This window comes from Poecile atricapillus, chromosome W (assembly GCF_030490865.1).
Source record: "Poecile atricapillus isolate bPoeAtr1 chromosome W, bPoeAtr1.hap1, whole genome shotgun sequence".
NCBI lineage: Eukaryota > Metazoa > Chordata > Aves > Passeriformes > Paridae > Poecile > Poecile atricapillus.
In genome coordinates this window covers 104,719,775-104,738,097 of record NC_081288.1, presented here as the reverse complement: position 1 = coordinate 104,738,097, position 18,323 = coordinate 104,719,775, and the positions used below count along the sequence as shown (strand labels likewise).

Genomic DNA, 18,323 nt, shown 5'->3' with positions numbered 1-18,323 from the left:
CGTACCCCGCACCCACCGCCCGCCGCTCGCGTCGGAGGCGGCCCCGCCCCCTTGGCCCCGCCCCTGCTCGCGTTGGAGCCGCGGGGCGGCGAGACTGAAGTTGGACCATGGCTGCGCTGAGGGACTGCAAGGTGAGGACAGGGCTGAAGGGCTGCGAGGGGAGGGCACTGCTGAGGCGCTGAGCCAGCGCGGCTCGGTCCTACCCGTGCCCTGCGCCCAGGGGCGGCGGGTGGCCTCCGTGGGGGTCCCGGGGGCTGCCGACGGGCTTTGGGCTGTGGCGGGAGGGGAGCTAAGCCGGGCTCCCTGTGGATGGAGCTTACCTTCGTACACTGGTGTGGATTTCGGAGGAGGGAAGCTGCTGTTGGGATCTGGAAAGGGGGAAGGGTCGCTGCTCTCATCCCTTCTACTGCGGAAGCAGATCCATGTCTGGGCATCTCTGGGTCTTGTTCCCAGCGCAGGGGTCCCACGGCACCCACCCGTCCTTTCCGTGGGCCTCAGAAGTGGGTCAGGCCTTCGATTAAATCAGCCTCGGGTCAAAGGGTGCAACCTACAGGAGCTGCTTACTGATTAAGCCATTTGCTCTCTTTCTGATAAACTCCTTTTATGGCAATGTTTTGGTTAATTAGGGCAGTGGCAGGTTAAAACAAAGTCTTGAAGATTGCATGTGACAGGTGCATGGTTGACAGAGCTCTGGGGATCTGTCACGCAAGGAATTCAGGAGGTGCTAACTGTAGCCCACAGAGAGCACAATTCTCAGAGCCAGCTAAGGTTCTAGCAGAGAAAAAAATACAGATAAACAGTCACCAGATCTCATGACTGAACTCTAGTCTTAGAGCAGGGGAAAGGGCAAGGCTTTGGTCTCACCAAGAAGCAGTGGGAAGAGCAAAGGCCGTGACTCTCTAATACAAGAAACATCACAGAGAAGACTCCTGGAGTTAGAGGATTGTGGGAGATCAGTGTAAGAGAGCCCAAAGGAAGCCGCTGTGGGAAGGGGAACTGATAATTGCCTTACAGACTCTTGAGGCTGATTTTTGCCCAGTCACACACCCTTCTGGATTTCTTCAGTCACAGTCTGAGACCTCACTGAGAGATGCCCCAGGACCAGTGTCCCAAGAAGTCTGGGTAGGACCCCTTATGTATGTCCAAGAGGACAAGGGGTGCTGCCTTTTCTGTGGTCCCAGTACTTTAGTTCTAGTTGGCAATGACAGATTAGGTTTGGAGCACATCTTTTACATCTCTTAGGAGCCAGCAGCTGCTGTTGGGGTGGTTCTTCCCTGTACCCCATTGTCCTGAAGTGCTAATAGTGGCACAGAGAAGTGGCATCCCTGATGTGACACAGTCTTGCTGCCATTCTCCTGTTGCCAGAGTGGGAGTTTTCCAGTGAGGTGTCAGTCAGGTGGGCTGTAGCCATAGCAGGACAGAGGCTTTCCAGAGGGGCTGGAAATAGCACTTACCTCAGCAGGATCAGCAGTGTCCTTAGTGATGGATGCAGGCCCATTTTCCGCTAACCCTTGTTCTGCTGGTTTGTTCTGGTGCCCACACACAGACTTGTCCATTCTTGTGAATCAGCATCAAGTCCCCTCAGAATGGGACATAATTTTCTGCTTGGCAAGTAGCTCGAGCTGTTGTATAAAATAGTAAAACAGGCAGTGATCCAAACAAGGCTTGTTTTGGATGACTGATGCTGAGGATGGCTCCTGGCCTACTTTGCCAGGCACCATAGAAGATAGCCTGTAAGTAGCAAGCCTAACCTTGCTATCTGCCTGACTTTGCTCTTTATTCTTTTTTCTGGATGATAAATGACATAGAGAATAAAAATTTTCAGGTCCCCCAAGGTTGCTGAATAGAGCTTAAAGACTAACTGGCAAAAGAAGATAGAGGGGTTTAAAGGTATGCACACAGGATTATAAACATGGCTGGAACCAGTGGAGAAACAGATAAGAAGTTTTTTGGCAAGTTATGTAGCACATACAACAGAGAACAACAGAAACATGAAACAACAACACATGCCCAAAGTAAAAGTTCAAGGAAAGGTCGCCTTTAATATCAAAGCATTCAGTGAATACAACCACCAGAGACCCCTTTTTATGACTTTCCAGGACCATAAAAAATGTCCAGTTGAAGGCAAATGCATTGAAATTCATTTTAGGAAGTAGTTCTGTGTATTAGATAAGAAGCATATATTAATGCATATGTATGGTTATGATGGATAAAGACCTTGTTGCAAAGTCTCACCACAGCCACAGAACAAGGAGAGTGTGTCCTGTGCAGGTAATGAATTCCTGCTTTCTAGTGCTTCAAATTGTGTTCAGAAATTTATTCTGGCCAATTTCAGTAACATGGCTATAGCATGAATTGTAAAGAAAATGTGTAATTTTAGATTCAGGTCTACTCTTTCAGGCATGTAATTTGAAGACTCAATTACCTTAGCTGTTGGAATGTGAGCCTTTAATCCAATCACAGTGGGAAAGTTTTAGGATATATTAACAAAGTTGTCTTTGCCTGGTTACTTAAAAATTTTGACAGATTATTATAGATAGGAAATGCTTTAAAATAGAGGATGAGAAGAGCTGAACTCTTGCATTACCAGGAAGGACTAAGCCCCCATTAGGAGACATTTGAATTAGCTTGCCCCAGGTCTGTTTTTATAATATATTCTATTTTTATAATATATTCTGTCCTCTGTGTACTGCATTAAAGTAATGCTGAACTGATTGGGGCAGCTTCTCAAATGAACTCTGCTCATTTGCCAGCAGCCAGCCAGGAGATGTTGTGCCTCAGTCATGTTATGTTGCTAGAAACTATGGCAGCCCAATTCTGTCCTGCTTTTTAGCTTTATCCATTTCCCATGTGCTTATTGTTGTCAGGCTTGTGTATAAATCTGTCATTGAAACTTTCAGTTGATTAACTCAAGAGACTTAGTGGATTTGCTCTGCCAGGCTGTTTGGTCTATAGGCTGATTCAGAAGAACATTATTGTTTATAGAAGATTACAGATTCATAGATTATAAGAGAACAGGGTTTTATTTTACCATATCTCTACTTCACACGAGGTGTGCCTGTAGCAGAGGAAGTCACCAGCAGCTGTAATGAATTCAGAATGGTGCTGTCATTATGAGCTGGGCAACCCATCGGGATCTTATGTTACACTTGGTGATTGTTGGCTTCTTTAGTCTCACTACTCAGTCCACCTAATTGAGTCTTAGACAACTGTAACTACAACTGAACAAAAGGTTTGTTTCTACCTCACACTGTCCTTCTAATTTTAAAGGACCATGTATGTGTTTGTTTGTTGTGCAGGCCTGGCAGGATGCTGGACTTGTCCTGTCCACGACCAGCAATGAAGCCTGTAAGCTCTTTGATGCTGTGCTGACACAGGTATGGCTGAAAAGCGCAAGAAAATGTGATTTGAACGGACTCGTGCATGAAACACTCATTACTATAGTTGATATTTAAATTTCTTATCAGCTGGGAGAGCGTCAAAATCAGGTCACCACAGGAGTTCAGCCTTTAGCTGGCAGCAGGAAAACCTTTTAGCAGAGAGCTGTGCCAAAGGCTGCCATCTGTGGTGAAAACCTCATCCAGTGTGCTTGTTCCACTTGATACCAGCAAATCAGCCAGTTGACAAAAACCTGTATAAATTCAGGGTAATTGGTTCTGCTGGTGACTGAATTATATTCAGGTTTTTCTGTTTTTCTACTACACTGAACCTACCTTAATGCAATATTTGTCTTTTAGTAATTTGCCTTGCTTTTGTGTCTTGGTTTTAAGTATCTGTGAGAACAAAAAGAAGTCCAGTATCATAAAGGATTTCTCAAGCCTTTCTTGCTCTGTCTCTCTTACAGTATGCAACTTGGACCAATAATGAGAGCCTTGGAGGTATTGACGGATGTCTCTCCAAGCTAAAAGCAGCAGATCCAAACTTTAGTGAGTATAAGTTTTGATTCTGAGCATGAAAAGTGATGGATTAATGCTTGTTGATATTTATCTTTTATTTGTTTTGATTTTATTTGATTTGATTTTATTTGTTGGTATTTATCTGACTTTGTTTATGCAAGGTCAGAGTGATAATTTATAGAATTCTGTAAAACTTCCTCAAAATACAGAGCAGACAGAATGCTTTTGTATGGTGCTTTTTTCTTTTCATTTCACATAATATTTGAGTAGCTGTCATGAAAACCTTTTGAGAACTTTAGGCTTGGGAGACTTCCTGGAGCCCTGTGTCCACAAGTCAGTTTTATTGAAAATGCTCAGCTCCTCTGGTATTTTGTGGAGCTGAAGGCTTTACTGTGAGCTCAGCTGGTGCTGTGCTGTTTCCTACAGCAATGGGACATGTCATTGCCAATGGCTTGGAGTTGATTGGCACTGGGAGGACCGTGAGACTCGACAAGGAGCTGGACAGTGCCGTGAGAGCCATGGTGGCACTTTCCAAGTCACAGCCACTGACAGAGCGGGAGAGGCTTCATGTGTCAGCGTTGGACATGTTTGCCAGGGGGTGAGTCCTTTGTCACCCTGCTCAAGGGACTGTGAAGAGTTCCTTTGTCTACTGCAGGCAGAAGTGAAGGTTGGCAGTAGTGGTGTGTGATGTTAGCTGACATCTAGCAGAGGATTTGGGTTAGATGTCACAGATTGTCCCTGAATTTCTCTCTCCACCTTAAGTGCCATGTCTAGCTGGTAAGCAGCACTGTAGGAGGTCAAATGCTCTATTGCCACCACTTCCTAGCATTAAGCACTACACGTTTTAAATGTGCCACAGATCCATCAGTGTGGTTTACAACTAGGAAATGGAGTGTTTGGCTACAGTAGGGTCCAGACTTAGATTCACAGAAAGTTACAGACTTCTCTTTCTTGTCTCCCTATGTCAAAACCCATTTCCCCTGTAAAACAGGGAGGTAAGAGTGTCATATGTGCTGTAGAGGCTCACTGCTTCATTCCATATGATAAATCTCTATAAATTGCAGAACATATGGGCTAATGATTCACTTTCATTGTTTGTTTGTCAGACAAATGGGTGAGCATATATTTACTTCACATCTCAGCAAAGGAAATGAGGAAGCTACTGAAGCCCTGCCACTGGATTTTATTCCCACAAAAGGAGAGGGAGGGAGTGTCTTTGTACATACAAAGTTCCATTAATTATGGTGGGTCCCTGTAGGAACTATTCAGCACTGTAAGAAAATGTTTAGATTTATGGTTTAAGCTTGTTTAATTTTCATTATGTATTACAGTGATACAACATGATTTCTTTCATGAGAGGTGCCAAATGAAGATAATCCAGTTATTAGCTTAGATAAGACAAGAATTCTGTCAAGGAAAATAATAGGTAATTTGGTACTGAATTTTCTGGTTTTCAGCATAGTTTGAGTTCAGGACTAACAGTAGGGGCAGGCATGTGTGCCTTCTTTCAGTGATGGAAATAAGTTTTTATTTCTAGCCAACTTCCAAAAGCTTGTGATCTATGGGAGCAGATTCTGCAGAGCCACCCAACTGACCTACTGGCCCTCAAATTTTCCCATGACACTTATTTCTACCTGGGATATCAACGTCAGATGTGAGACTCTGTTGTTCGTGTTTATCCTTTCTGGACATGTGATGTTCCACTGAGCAGGTGGGTCATGCTTCATTTGGAAATTGCTCTCTACATGGTGTCCATGGACTATGTGGTTTTTAAGGTCAGACTTAAAAGTTACATCATCTTTTGGAAACAGACATGTAGACAAAAATCAAGAGTCTAGAAGTTATTCAGACTTGACCACAGATAGAATGTGTCTCCAGTATCCCTCTTGACACTGTTGTTGAGAGATTTTTCTTAAGTAAGCTGTGTCTCACTGCTGTCAAATACAGCATGTGGTGTGTAGCACACAGGATAAAATCATGTCCTCACCCAGGGCAGTGGCAAAATTTCTTACTTTCTTCCCAAAAATACTATTCATCTTGATCCATTAAATAAATCAGGTGCACATAACATCCCTAATTTTCCTTTACGCTGGGCCTTTATGGCTTAATTGGGATGATTTACAGCCAGTTTTAAAGAGCCACTTCATGTGGTTTTGTGGGCACTGGGGAAAATGTAGAAGATTGCCTTTGAGATGCTCAGATAGCTTTGGTGACAGCAGTGTCTCACTTCTAGCCTTTTAATTCTGCATCTCGCAACTGTTACGGAGATCAGCAGCTAGTTCTGTGTAGCTGGTGATTGCATTTCATCCAGAGATGGAAATATCCATTCTGATGTGCATCTTGTCACTGTTTTGCCATGCTGGTGTCTCAGGGTCACTCATTTCCTCTGAGAATTAGCTTAGTAGTTCTGTATCCTGTGAGCTTGAATCCTTGTTGTAAATTGCACTGCAAGGATGTTTTTGAGTTAAGTGCTCTTTCTAGTATGTTTTTTCAGGCCTGGATTAAACCTAGTTATAAAGGGATGATGTCCTCTTTTTCTCCCTTTTGTTAGCTACGTGAAGGGCTACTACTCTTTTGGACTTGTGGAAACAAACCTTTTTGACCGTGCTGAGAAGGTTGCCCATGAGGTAAACTCCCTGCTGTTGGTGCTAAAAGCCTTTAGGATTCTCAGACAGGGTGGTGGTTTCTACCAGTTGTTAGTCAAAGTAGCAAAGATATAAAGCTCAACATGGAAATGCTCACAGAGCTCTGTGAGACTTGTTGATGACTATTCTCACATCTCTGCTCTACTAACGGCAGTTTCACTGGACTGTATTCCCCTCACTTGCTTATGAGCATGGCCTGTCAGATGGGATCAGAACACCCCTATAAAATCCATATATGAGCCTATCTGCTGCTTCCCACGTGTATGAGTGGCTGTTTACTCCTATTAAAGAATGTTGGATTGTTTTGACGTAGGCTGCTCTTGGCAACCAGTTCTGTTTGGCTTCCTGCTCTCTTTTTTCCCTAGATTCTTGTTCCTGATTTGTTGAACAATTAACTGTAACAATGATCCCAGGGATCAATATTAGCCAGCCTGTTTCCTTTCTATGAATAGTAATTATACTTGACTTTCTCCAGTCCTCAGGATTATCCCTCCAGGAGTCTTAGACACAATCTCCAGTGGGTGTTCTTGACAAAACTTCTGTTACATCAAATTGCTGAAAGTGACAATAGAGACTAAACCCTAAAACTTAACCTTTACTAGGTTTATGACTAACTTTGCAAAACACCAAAAGCCTAGTAGGAGTTGTTGGGCCAAGGAAGAGGAATTGGCTGAATACTCAGAGCTGGCAATTTTTTGGAAAAGAAATAGTTGTCTGCAGGGCACTGTATCATGGAATATGTTGTGCCTGTGCCTGCAGTTCTTTCATTGATGCATGTCTGTGAAATAGATGTCATTTCACAGTCATAAAGCCTGCACTTTAAAATGTTTTGCAGGTGTTCATCTCCCTGCAGCAGAAGCTGGGAGGTGAAGTCAGCCAAGAAACATTCTCTTCCTTTTCTGTCCAAATCAGACTTCTGGGCTGGAGTGGTAGAAGGATGTACTTAACTTGCAGCAAGTAAAAAGTAGTCACTTGTTTCTAGATAAGCAGTGATAAATGTCTGTATTTGCAAGTTTGTAAGGCTCATTGTGTTTTCCTGTTTTTCACTCATAGGCATTGGCTATAAATCAGACAGATGCATGGTCTGTCCATACTATAGCTCTTGTAAATGAAATGAAAGCAGAGGTCGAGAAAGGCTTAAAATTCATGAAGGAAACGGAAAATAATTGGAAGGTAAACATTTCTGAAAAAGCTCCATTTAGGTTTTCTTCAATTCCTGCAGCCAAGTTCTTGAGTCCTCTGCCTGCAATTCCTATCTTCAGACCTGTTACAGACAATGGAGAGTTTGCATATTGGAGAAAATCCTCCCTTGAGGCGCTCCTACTCTCCTTGCAGGTTTTTAAGCAGGAAGAAGTGGCATGTTATGAGGGACGTGACTGTCCCTATTTGTGATCTGTTGTGTGGTTATAAAAATAAAGTGACCACTTGTTCTTTCACAAGCTTTTTACTTAGGCTGAGGTAAGTACTGACAGTCAGTTGAGGTACCTGGTTAAATCTCCTCATGGGACCTAAGATAAGGAGGAAAATGACACAGTCAAATCAATTGCTTCAAAACACTAAAATACTTCTTTGCTTTGGGGAGGGGATTTTAGGAAAAACTGTGAAGAAAAGAGAAATTACTCTCTTACATCTTTTCTAGTGTACTCATTACTTTCTAGTGTATCAGTTACCTTATCCAACATGTTTGATACCATCTTTTAGAGTATTGAACAGTGGTCCTTTACTGTAAATTGAGTTTCATTTTGTGTTTGACAGCATTTACTCAGTGATGAAGTCTGTTACATTCAGAGCTGAGGGCTGTGAGGTTTGCCTTTGTTAGAACCCACGAGAGTCTATTTTAGAGTCATCTGAGCTGACTTCCACCTCACCCAAAGAGCAGTACTGGACAGTGAGACTAGAAAGGCTTGTTTTGTGTTTGTTTTATTTTTGAAGTTAAGCATTCAGATACTGGGCTTGGAAGTGCAGTCTCTGGCTGAGACTAAGATAAGTGAGACTCCCTGTGGGAGAGTATCCCAAAAAACCTCAGCCCTAAAGAGACCAAAATCCCACATCAAGTGGTGCTCCGTGTGTGTGTCAGTAAGAGCTCAAAGAAAACTCGATCAACGCCTGCCTAGACCAGAGCAGCCGTTTCCTGAAAGAAATATGTTCATTTTAATTGAACATTGATGTAGGGGATAGTTTGGGTAATACCTTAAAAAAAACAGTCAGTGACTTTTGGACCAATTTTTAAATTTTTTTTTTACTCTTGCTTCTTAAAATGGTTTCATGTCTCTGCAATTTATACTTTATCCAAATAAAATCAATTGTAAGCTCACTTCTCTCTAGCAGTTTAATCTTTTTCAGAGCTCAAATTTAACAGCAGGGAAGAGGTTTTGCTTTATTTAGTCTAGGTAATTCCATTATCTTGTTTCTATAACATTTGGAATGGCAGTATGATACTCAACTTGATATTATCAGTGTTTATGCCAAGCATGTAACTGCTTCTGTTGCTCAGGTTTGGTTTGTGATTTAATATTAAACAAGCAAAGATTACCAGAATGTTTATGTAAGGCCCTCACATTTATTGGAAACCTTTTCCTTTGTGCTTCCTGAAAGTGGTTGTTACAGTTTTCAGTATGACGACAAAGATTTTCCACTGTGAGACCATTTCTGGTATTTTAATTTTCACCAAAGGATTATGGAACTACATTTGTCTATTTTTAATGCATTCACAAAAATGAACTGCAATTGCCTTGAACTGCAGGCTGGGGGAAAGGATTTGAAGTTCTGGTGCCAGCTGGAAAGGACAGTGTGAAATTGGTGCAGTCCAGCAAAAATTCATCTCGGCTGTGAGCTGCTAGTGTGTTTAGCATCTCTTGCAACTTCTGTAGCCTGTAGTAAAACTTGTTTAAAAAGTGATTCCTCTTTGTCTGAGGTGGGTTCTAGATGGCTGGGACAAATAGCCCTCATAAGGCCTCCATATCCTCCTCTCTCCACTATCTGGCCCAGTTACTTCAGACAAGATGCCTAAATTTAGATGAGACAAATCTTACTCTTCTTATAGATGTGGATTAAATTTCTTGTTTTAAAAGGGTGCTGAAGAAAGGTGAATTCTGAGGCATCCAAGTGCAACTCTTATCTGGAAAATGATATGGAGGACACCACATCATTGGGTTTGAGGTGTTGCCCTGAATAGCTGCAAGGACAAGTGTACCAAATGAGAAGGTGTTCTGGCAGCTGATTTAAATGTCTTGTCTCTTTTGTGTCTCCTTTGTGTTCTCCTTTGAAGTACTTTGTTTTGCTGAAGGAGGAAACAGAAATCTGATTAGATAACTTGAAAAGGGAAGTTATTTTGTAAATAATTTCTTTTTTTTCTTCTCTCCAGGGCAGTGATATGCTTGCTTGCCATAATTACTGGCACTGGGCTTTATACTACATTGAAAAGGTACAAGATATTTTCATACATGTGCTTTATAGTCCAGATAGGTTATCTAAAGCTCTTTAAAAGGCAGAACTAACATTTACTGGGCAGGGGGAGGGAGGGGGGATCATCTATTTAAAGGGATGTTTTTATAAAATAGCACAATGCTATATTTACAAAGTTGCAGTCCTTTATTACTGTTATTTGGAGAATTTTAATTGCATTGGTCAAAAGTTTCAGTATCTTTCTAAGAATGTTGAAATATTGCTGTGAGATTATTGAATGTTTGAAGATCCAATAGTCTCACTAATTACATTTAGCACAGTTGCTTGATAGCAAGATGAAGTTAGATCTCTAATTTTGAGACAAAAATTAATAAAATTCTTACCAAATTCAGTACTTATTTTCTGGCCCAAAAATTTGCTGACTGTAAAAAAGAGGCCGTAAACTCTAAATTGGGCTGCTAATGCTATTAATTATTGTTATTAATTATTACTATTAATAGCCTTACTATTAAAGCCTTTAAAAATGGTTGAAATTTTACCCAGCCTGTCAGAATTTCCTTGGATTTAATGCTTAGCACTGGTGGGGTTCAGCTTAATAGGGAGATAAATGTGGCATCTTTGACAAGGCAGCATCCTTTGGCTAGAAAGCAGAGTAACATAGAAGGAACATAATTCTCAACAGGATTCCAATAGTTTATTTATTTTGCCACTTCCTATCTACATAACTTTTTTGAAGGCTACTTAAAACTGGTTGTTTTTTTTTCCATCTCTTTGCATACACCATGGGATGCACTGATTTTTGCAAAAATCCCTGAAATGAACATTAGAATGAGAGGCAATACCTCATGTATCTCCTTCTTGCTTAACTTGTGAAAGTATTGGTGCTTACTCTTAGATGAAACCTTAACATACTTATGATTTTGCCTTATTAAATACAGGTTTTTCTGCTTTGAATACCTCAAGGTTTCTTTGACTTAGTTTGTTTTGATCAGGCAGTCCTGAAGAACTATTATTGCATCTATTGATGTATTTGTCTGTGGTTGCTGCCAGTCAGTGCTGGTTGCTGTGTCTGCACATTAACCACGCAGTCCTCCTTTGCTTTTCCAGGGGGAATATGAAGCTGCTTTGACAATTTATGACAATCATGTGAGTAGGGGCCTTTTTTTCTTGACTGAGGTCATGCAAGATCATGATGTGTGCTTTCTTCCTTCTGTGTGAGATTGAAACTTATCACAGTGTGTGATCCGTGTATAAATATTGTTTACATCTATTACAGTCTTTTAGGGAAAGAACTTCTCAGCAGTTCTCGGGAAAATGCCCAGAGTGTTACATAGTTTGAGTGATTGAAAGAGCTACAGTGGTACTGATTTCTATTCTGTCCATGTTTTTTTTTTTCCTATAAAGTCAGGTCACCTTTACAAAAAACAGGTTTTGCATGTTAGGTACAAAGTCAACTGCCTGGATTTCAAAACAATCTTTGTAAATAAGCAATATCAAATTAGATAAGAGCACAACTTTGTAAGGATTGTAAAAATACTGCAAGCATTAAGAAAACTGCAGGACAGATTTCTATCTACTAACATTGATCAAGTGAAGTAATATTTATGGCACAGTTTTGGAAAAAATAAAATACCGTGGTGACTCTCCATATTTACTGAGAAAAACAACACATGTAAAGCCATATAATTTTCTGTCAGTGCAAATTCCTATATTCAAGAAGGATGCAATTAGGACTATTACAAAACAAGTAATTTTGAATTAATAGAAGGATAAAATTAATTTAGTACTGTGAAAATAAGTTTGATAATCTGAGGAGGTTTCCACTAGCACATCACTTGGCAAGCCTATGAGTGCTTCTGATTACAGATTGCACCACCATGCCTGGCAAGTGGAAGCATCCTGGATATAGTTGATAACAGTTCGATGCTGTACAGGCTTCATCTGGAAGGTAGGATAATCCTTTGGCCATTCTTTTTTGTAACTGTACTTTTCTTTTTCCCTTCCCCTGTTGTTCATGTTGGGGAAGTATTTCAATGTAAGTACACAGCAAGCTTGATCAGTGTTTCAGAAGAACCTTGAGAAAAGCATCAATATGAAGTTCCTAATAATGTCCATAAGCTTTATTCTACCCAAGAGCTTCCATTTTCCATGCCAGTGTGGCATAGCAGTCAGCTCCAGCTAGCATAGGTCACATACTTCTTTGACAAATTCACTTCTGTTGTCCCTGGAGGTCTTGAGGTTGAGCAATCAAGCGCATAAGCCTCTAAGAACCCACAGCACTTTCTGAATGTAAATTTCCAGTTAGATCCCTTTTTTTTCTGTTTTGATCCTGATTGAAATAGTTAGTATGGGCATATCAGCTTCTGGCTTTTTATACTCTTTTAACTCTGTGGCACTTTCCCTTTTTAAGTCAGTGTTTATACACTGGGATTCATGACATGGGACATGATGGGCAGACAGTATTTCACACTGTTCTGCTAAATCACTAATGATGTATTGGGATTTTTATTAAATCCATCTTCTCCCTCTGTCTTGTGATTGCTGCAGATGGCTCGTGGTGAGCAGCGCCTCCAAGACATTATAAGTAATCTCAAAATAAAGCCAGGAGCTCACACAGTGCAGACTAAAATAATGCCTTGAAACTCTCGACAGTCAAGAAACTCTTAGCCCAGATAAGGCAGGCTGCAGCTGAGCCTTATTGCTGCATAAATCTTGCCACATCAGGAAATGTTCTCTTGAGTTCAGTAGGAATGCTTTTTATGCTGAGTGACTGAAAGTACATTGCAAAGTCATACTTTTGCATGTGGCAATGTTATTTAGAGAAGTATTTCTTACTCTTAGGTGTAAAGCTTGGGGACAGGTGGAATGATCTGCTTGGGGTTACGAAGAAGCACACCAAGGATCACATTCTTCTGTTCAATGATGTGCACTTCTTGATGTCTTTCCTTGGAGCCAAAGACCACAAAACTACTGAAGAGCTTTTAACAACTCTGCAGGAACTTGCCAGGTAAGCAAAGGATTTCCTGCATTGGGTTCAGTGAATAGCTCTCTGAACTTCAGGGCGATGATGTCCCTGGCTTGCTGAAGCTCCAACACGCTCCTTCCTGCCTTAGCATGTCACTGGAACACATTTGGTTTAAGCAGGGCAACATCCAGTTCGGAGATCTATATCATTATTTATTTCTTTAATTAATATCTAGAGGGGTTTCTCATCTTGTTGAGCAGAAATCTTTTGTGTTTGAGGTCATGGACACCACCTGAGCAGTTGCTGTTTCCTTTTAGTGGGGTCACGCTAAGCTGTGTTACAGACAAGGAGTAAAGTATATTAATAAGAACATTCTACAGAATATGTCAGCTGTCTGTGGTGGATCTTTTCTGCTCTCGTCTAAAAAGTTAATAACAGAACATTAGTTGGTAGTGATATTCTAATGGCTACTCTTTCATGTGTTGTTAAGTCCATCTGCAGGAAATTAGGTTTCAAGTACTACTAAAGTAATAATCTAGAATATTTTGCTTTCAAATTAAAATATTGAAAAAGTTGAATATTTAAATACTACATCCAAACAATGTCTGTTTTGTGTTCCCTTAGTATTAAATGACTGTGAATTGCCTTGTGTTTTTTTAAGGGGTTGATACATAGATGCTTTACATTTATTTCTTCCCCCCACTACACCCTTTTTTTCCTCTGTTTAAGCATCTGTTGCTTTCTTTGCCTTTAAAAAAGGAGGAAGGAGAACCTGAAATTGTCACTATTTGTTCCTGACTATATGTAGGTTTGAGGAATACTGTAATTTTTAAGAATACTTATCAAAACAAATTTCAAAGAAAGCCTAAGTATGTCCCATTTAAGTAAAGGAGAAAATGGCAAATATATTTTGTTATTTATTCTATTGTTTATATATGTCATTATATATAAAGTATAGAAAACTGCTCACCACAGAGGCTTTAATGAACATGTGTTAATTTGCTATTTATTCTTTCACTCAGTGCTTCCTTTCACTTACTTTTAGCCTTAATAATATATGTGTACACTTTTAGCTGTAGTTTGAAATACTATAAAGCAGAAAATATATTATAAAGAGAAAGCAGGCTATGAGCTGAAAGGGCTATATTCATGATTGGATTAATTTACATTTGTCACAAATATGTAATATATAAATGATACCCCAGAGGTGTTTTTTATGTACTAAGAAAGCAGTGATCCAACCTGGGCACAAACATCAGTCCCATCTGGCATGGCCTTAGCCATGGAAAGTTGCTGGGAATTTTTCAGATATCCCATGGCGCTCTCTGGTGGTTGGTGTCACAGGCTCCTTTCTATGGCAATGCTGGACAAAACGTGCAAATGAGGAATTGTTCCATCATTTTCATCACTGGCTGTCTCAAGCTGCTTCAAATGAACATCTGTTGTGCACTTTTATCTTTCTAGGATGCCACAGTTTGTTTAAGGAATGATAAACACATAGGGCAGTGTTGCCTACAGGAAAATGAAGGCTGGCCCAGTGAAAGAAACAGGAAGTTTTGTAACGCTGCCCTGAGAAGGAGCTGGCTTGCAAGGTCATGACTGGGAGCTCTGTGCAAGGACTGGTGGCTGCATGTAGCCAGACAAAGGACCAGAAGTAGGATGTTCTGGTGGAGTCAGCAGAAGAGAAACTGCAGTTTTCTTACTGTCCTAGCCCAAACTGTTTATTGCAGAAGTAGGAGGGGTTGGGCTTGTGCCTTTTGTGGGTATATTCAGGAGAATAAAAACTGATTGCTGGATGAGTAGCAAAAAGGTGAAAGTAGCATAATCACACCAAAAGATATGACCTAAGTCAAGTACCTGAAACATCAGGCTTTGTACAATAAAAAAAATAAAAACCTGTCTGCAGGCAGTGGCAGACTGGCATTGAAATATGGCCTATTTATGCTTTGGCTTATGGAAATTAACCACTTGTTCATTCTACAGAGCACCTCATGAAGACCACCAGCTTTCCCTGGCCCCTAGATTGGGGCTGCCACTGTGCCAGGCTTTGGTGGAGTTTGAAAATGGGAATTGTGACAAAGTTGTAGATCTGCTGTACCCAATCCGTTATGAACTAGTCCAAGTGGGAGGCAGTGATGCTCAGGTAAAGGAGATCCAGAAAACACTTTTTGATGTGACTCAATCCTCTTTCAGTAGCCCCCATTAAGCACTTACCTCATCAACAGCACTTCAGTCTTAATAAAGTGCTGAACTGTGCTTGTGACTGAATCCAGTTTGCAAACACTTACTAGCAGGGTTAGATATTTATTTTTAATGTTTATATGTTTCCTTCCTGTGAATTTAATAGTTTGGTAGCCAAGACATTGGAACCAGCAATACATTATAAATTACTTACTAGTTTGTATTTTGCTGATATTTTTTTTCAGAGAGATGTTTTTAGCCTGTTATTGATCCATGCTGCTTTAAATTCTAAATCAAAGGCCAAACAAAACTTTGCAAGGTGAGTATTTCCGCTGATAAATATTTGTGGAAGTAGCACTGTTGCTAAAAGTAAGAAGTAATGAATATATTCAAACCAATAAATTTAAGGCTAAAATTATATGCAAACATTTGTGTTAAATGTAGCAACATTTAACCAGGATAAAGAAGTACAATAGCTTCCAATTCCAAAAGTCCACTCTTGCAGCCTGGATGGATGATCTGTCTAAGTTCCAGGCTAGTTGATTTTCCAATGTTCCTGTCTTCAAATATGTTTTGAATACAAAATCCTGTTGACCATGTGTGTTATGGACTGCTAAGGTTTTGTGAATTGCTGCAACTCCAGTGAGTGCTGCTGCTGACATCTGCTTTGCTGGGAAGTCGGAGGTGTGCTCTGCCATGTGGGCTTGCCTGAGCACAGCCTGTTTGGCAGTACAGTCCATCTTTACCATGTGCTCCTCACCCTCCTACTTCTCCTTTCACAGGTATCTCCTGCATGAACGTGATATGACGAGACCAAAGTCACCAATGACTGAGCGACTGATCCGGAAGGCAGGAGCCTTACATTCCATGGCATAAGGCTTTCCTCCAGCTTCAGCTGGAAGAGCCAGGACCTTTCCACAAAGTCTGGGTGTAGGGAGTGCAGGGGTGCTCTGAAGGAACTTGGGGAGGTATTCGGGGTTAAAAGATCTGAGAATAATTTGCTTAAGAAAGGACAGAGCTGTTGCATTTCTGAAGGTTGTGTCTTAGATGATTCCACAAGGAAAGAAGAAAACTTGCTGATAATGCACAGCTTTCTGGGGCATCCCAGTGGTGCTGCTGCTCTGGTATGTTTTCCTGAATGTTCCCTCTGACTGATTATACACAGTGCAGTAACAGTGCCTGGATTTCAGTCCTTCTTTGGCCCAGTTTGTTACTACATGTGAAGTAAACGGCTCAGGTAATTAAAAGGGAGCTTTTAAATAAAGCTATTAGGAAGGTGGGCCAAAGCCAATACAGGCATGAACTGAATTCCATATGAAGCTTCCAGCCCATTCAGGCAGGAGTCACAGACCTCTGGATTCAGGATCTCTTTCCAAGTATACATTTTTAAACTCCCTCTCATAAAATGTTACATTTTTCCTTTCAGTATAGCACAGCAGAGCTCTCTGTCTTTACTGAGTCAATGAAACCAGACAAGAACCAGTCAAGAATAATGACTATTCTGACATGGGTGCTCCCTCAGCACTTTTAAATCCTTCAGAAAAAAGAGAAAAGCCTGGATTTCAGCTAAACAGTACCATTTCTGAAGGGTAGGGGACTGGGTCTTGGTGCTTCCCTGAGATTTTGGATAGTCAGGCCTTAATACCATCTCACTCCAGGGAGTCCCTGCATGTTGGCAGAGTGGGGTTTAAACTAAAGTTAAAGCACACACTTCAGAGAGGTGAAGACTAGGAGGGAACTTCTGCCATGAACAGAGGGCTCAGAGGGATGGACGCAGCTCTGTCCCAGCTCATGTGATGGGATAAACTTTAGTGCTGCAAGTCAGGCATGATGTGAGCCACAGGCCTCAAGGGACCTCTGGTGCCTCTGGATTCTTGCAGCATCCCAGAGCTAACACATTGTCTTGTAATAGTATTTCAGAAATCCCTACTGATGGGGAAGATAGCATTTCAGACCAAAACTGAACTCATGCCTCCTCTTCTGGGACAGAAATCCCACACTGTGCAACTGCCCAAGCTCTAACTTTGCTTCCGCGTCTGGAAGCTCTCCTGGCCCCACAGGCCTGCCCCTCCTTCCTGTCCAGCTCAGGCTCTTCCCCATGTCCCACAGCAGCCTTGTCCTACAGTTTCCTTCTGACCTAAGAAAGTACTTCCATAGCTGGCCCTGCACTTCCTCTGGAGTTCTTGCATTGTGGAACAAGAAGTGGAAGTGCTTTGCTGACATTTTACTTTACCCAATCATCCCAAGGCAGAAATAGCTCATTTTTAAAGCAGTAATAATGATTTATGATTACATAAGGGATTGCATTCCTTGCCTTCAGGTCCTCTGATTAATGAGTGTGCTGTTCTTCAGCTTCATCACTGCTTGCTGTTCAGCCATGGTGGGGAGTGACTCACTTGGGACAAGTTACACTGGGTTTTTACTATTATTTTTAATAAGTGCACTTCAAGCAATGACTTTAGACAGGTAACTTTTTACTCAAGGAATTTAACAATTGTGTAAGGGAACAAAAGCCTGAGCAATCTCTGGCTGGCTGCACAGGATGTAACCATTCTAATCAATGACAGTATTTTCAGTAGAATATGATTGAGAATTTTGTCTGCTTTGCCTTAATAAACTCGAATACAATCTTTGTTGAGCAAGCAAGTACATGACTTACTTGCATGTGTGAAGCTTTTAAATGTGTTATTCAGCCTAATTTCATAGAGGTTTGCACCCACTTTGTTTCTGTCATAGTGGCCAGAAGCATCCAGCAGTGGAGAGCAGCAGTATCTATGCTCGCACAGCCCAAGCATGGCACAGCCTCCCAGTTGTTTTCCTTGGTGCCACTGTCTTGGTAGCCAGTTAAGAAGCTGAGGTGCCAGTAGGTGGGAGAACCATTGTTTATTTTCCATCCTCCTGCATTCAGAGTATGCATTTTCCAGCTTTTCTCCCCCTTCAGCTCAGTTATCCAAACTGCAGGTCTCACCTCCAGTCCACCCCTCTCATGGAAAAGCCAAAGCCTTGTGCATCAGAGAGCACCCAGGGTGGGTTGGACCATGGAACAGCTCTGTACTGCTGTGTCCTTACTCTGTGTGTGGTGATCTGGACTGATCCTAAGCTGTCAGCATCCCACTAACACCCTCCCCATACAAACCTGCCTTGTGCCTCACAGGCAGGGGTTCCTACAGGTGTCTGACTCAGATTCTTTAAAAGTTACTCATCTGCATATTAAAGAGGTTCATCCTTAGA

General features: G+C 41.4%; 1 protein-coding gene across 2 annotated transcripts; it reads left to right on the top strand.

Annotated features, from left to right (window-relative positions):
• The first annotated feature begins 66 nt into the window (after positions 1 to 66).
• On the top strand, positions 67 to 17,725 carry LOC131591505 (tetratricopeptide repeat protein 38-like). Of its 2 annotated transcripts, XM_058862294.1 has the most exons (14): positions 67 to 131; positions 3,300 to 3,377; positions 3,845 to 3,926; positions 4,323 to 4,494; positions 5,434 to 5,607; positions 6,448 to 6,523; positions 7,595 to 7,714; positions 9,906 to 9,965; positions 11,054 to 11,092; positions 11,813 to 11,894; positions 12,788 to 12,953; positions 14,895 to 15,054; positions 15,338 to 15,411; positions 15,875 to 17,725. In XM_058862294.1, the coding sequence occupies exons 7-14, from the start codon at positions 7,655 to 7,657 to the stop codon at positions 15,966 to 15,968; spliced, it is 735 nt and encodes a 244-aa protein (XP_058718277.1). In that variant the 5' UTR covers positions 67 to 131; positions 3,300 to 3,377; positions 3,845 to 3,926; positions 4,323 to 4,494; positions 5,434 to 5,607; positions 6,448 to 6,523; positions 7,595 to 7,654; the 3' UTR covers positions 15,969 to 17,725. The 2 variants fall into 2 exon arrangements, with proteins under 2 accessions (XP_058718277.1, XP_058718278.1); XM_058862295.1 differs by lacking the exons at positions 6,448 to 6,523; positions 7,595 to 7,714.
• Positions 17,726 to 18,323: the final 598 nt, after the last annotated feature.

Coding starts and splice junctions, on each gene's coding strand:
- LOC131591505 (XM_058862294.1), top strand. CDS start 7,655: ATGAAAGCAGAGGTCGAGAAAGGCTTAAAATTCATGAAGGAAACGGAA. Junction 9,966..11,053: donor CTTTATACTACATTGAAAAG/GTACAAGATATT, acceptor TTGCTTTTCCAG/GGGGAATATGAAGCTGCTTT. Junction 11,895..12,787: donor GTACAGGCTTCATCTGGAAG/GTAGGATAATCC, acceptor TCTTACTCTTAG/GTGTAAAGCTTGGGGACAGG.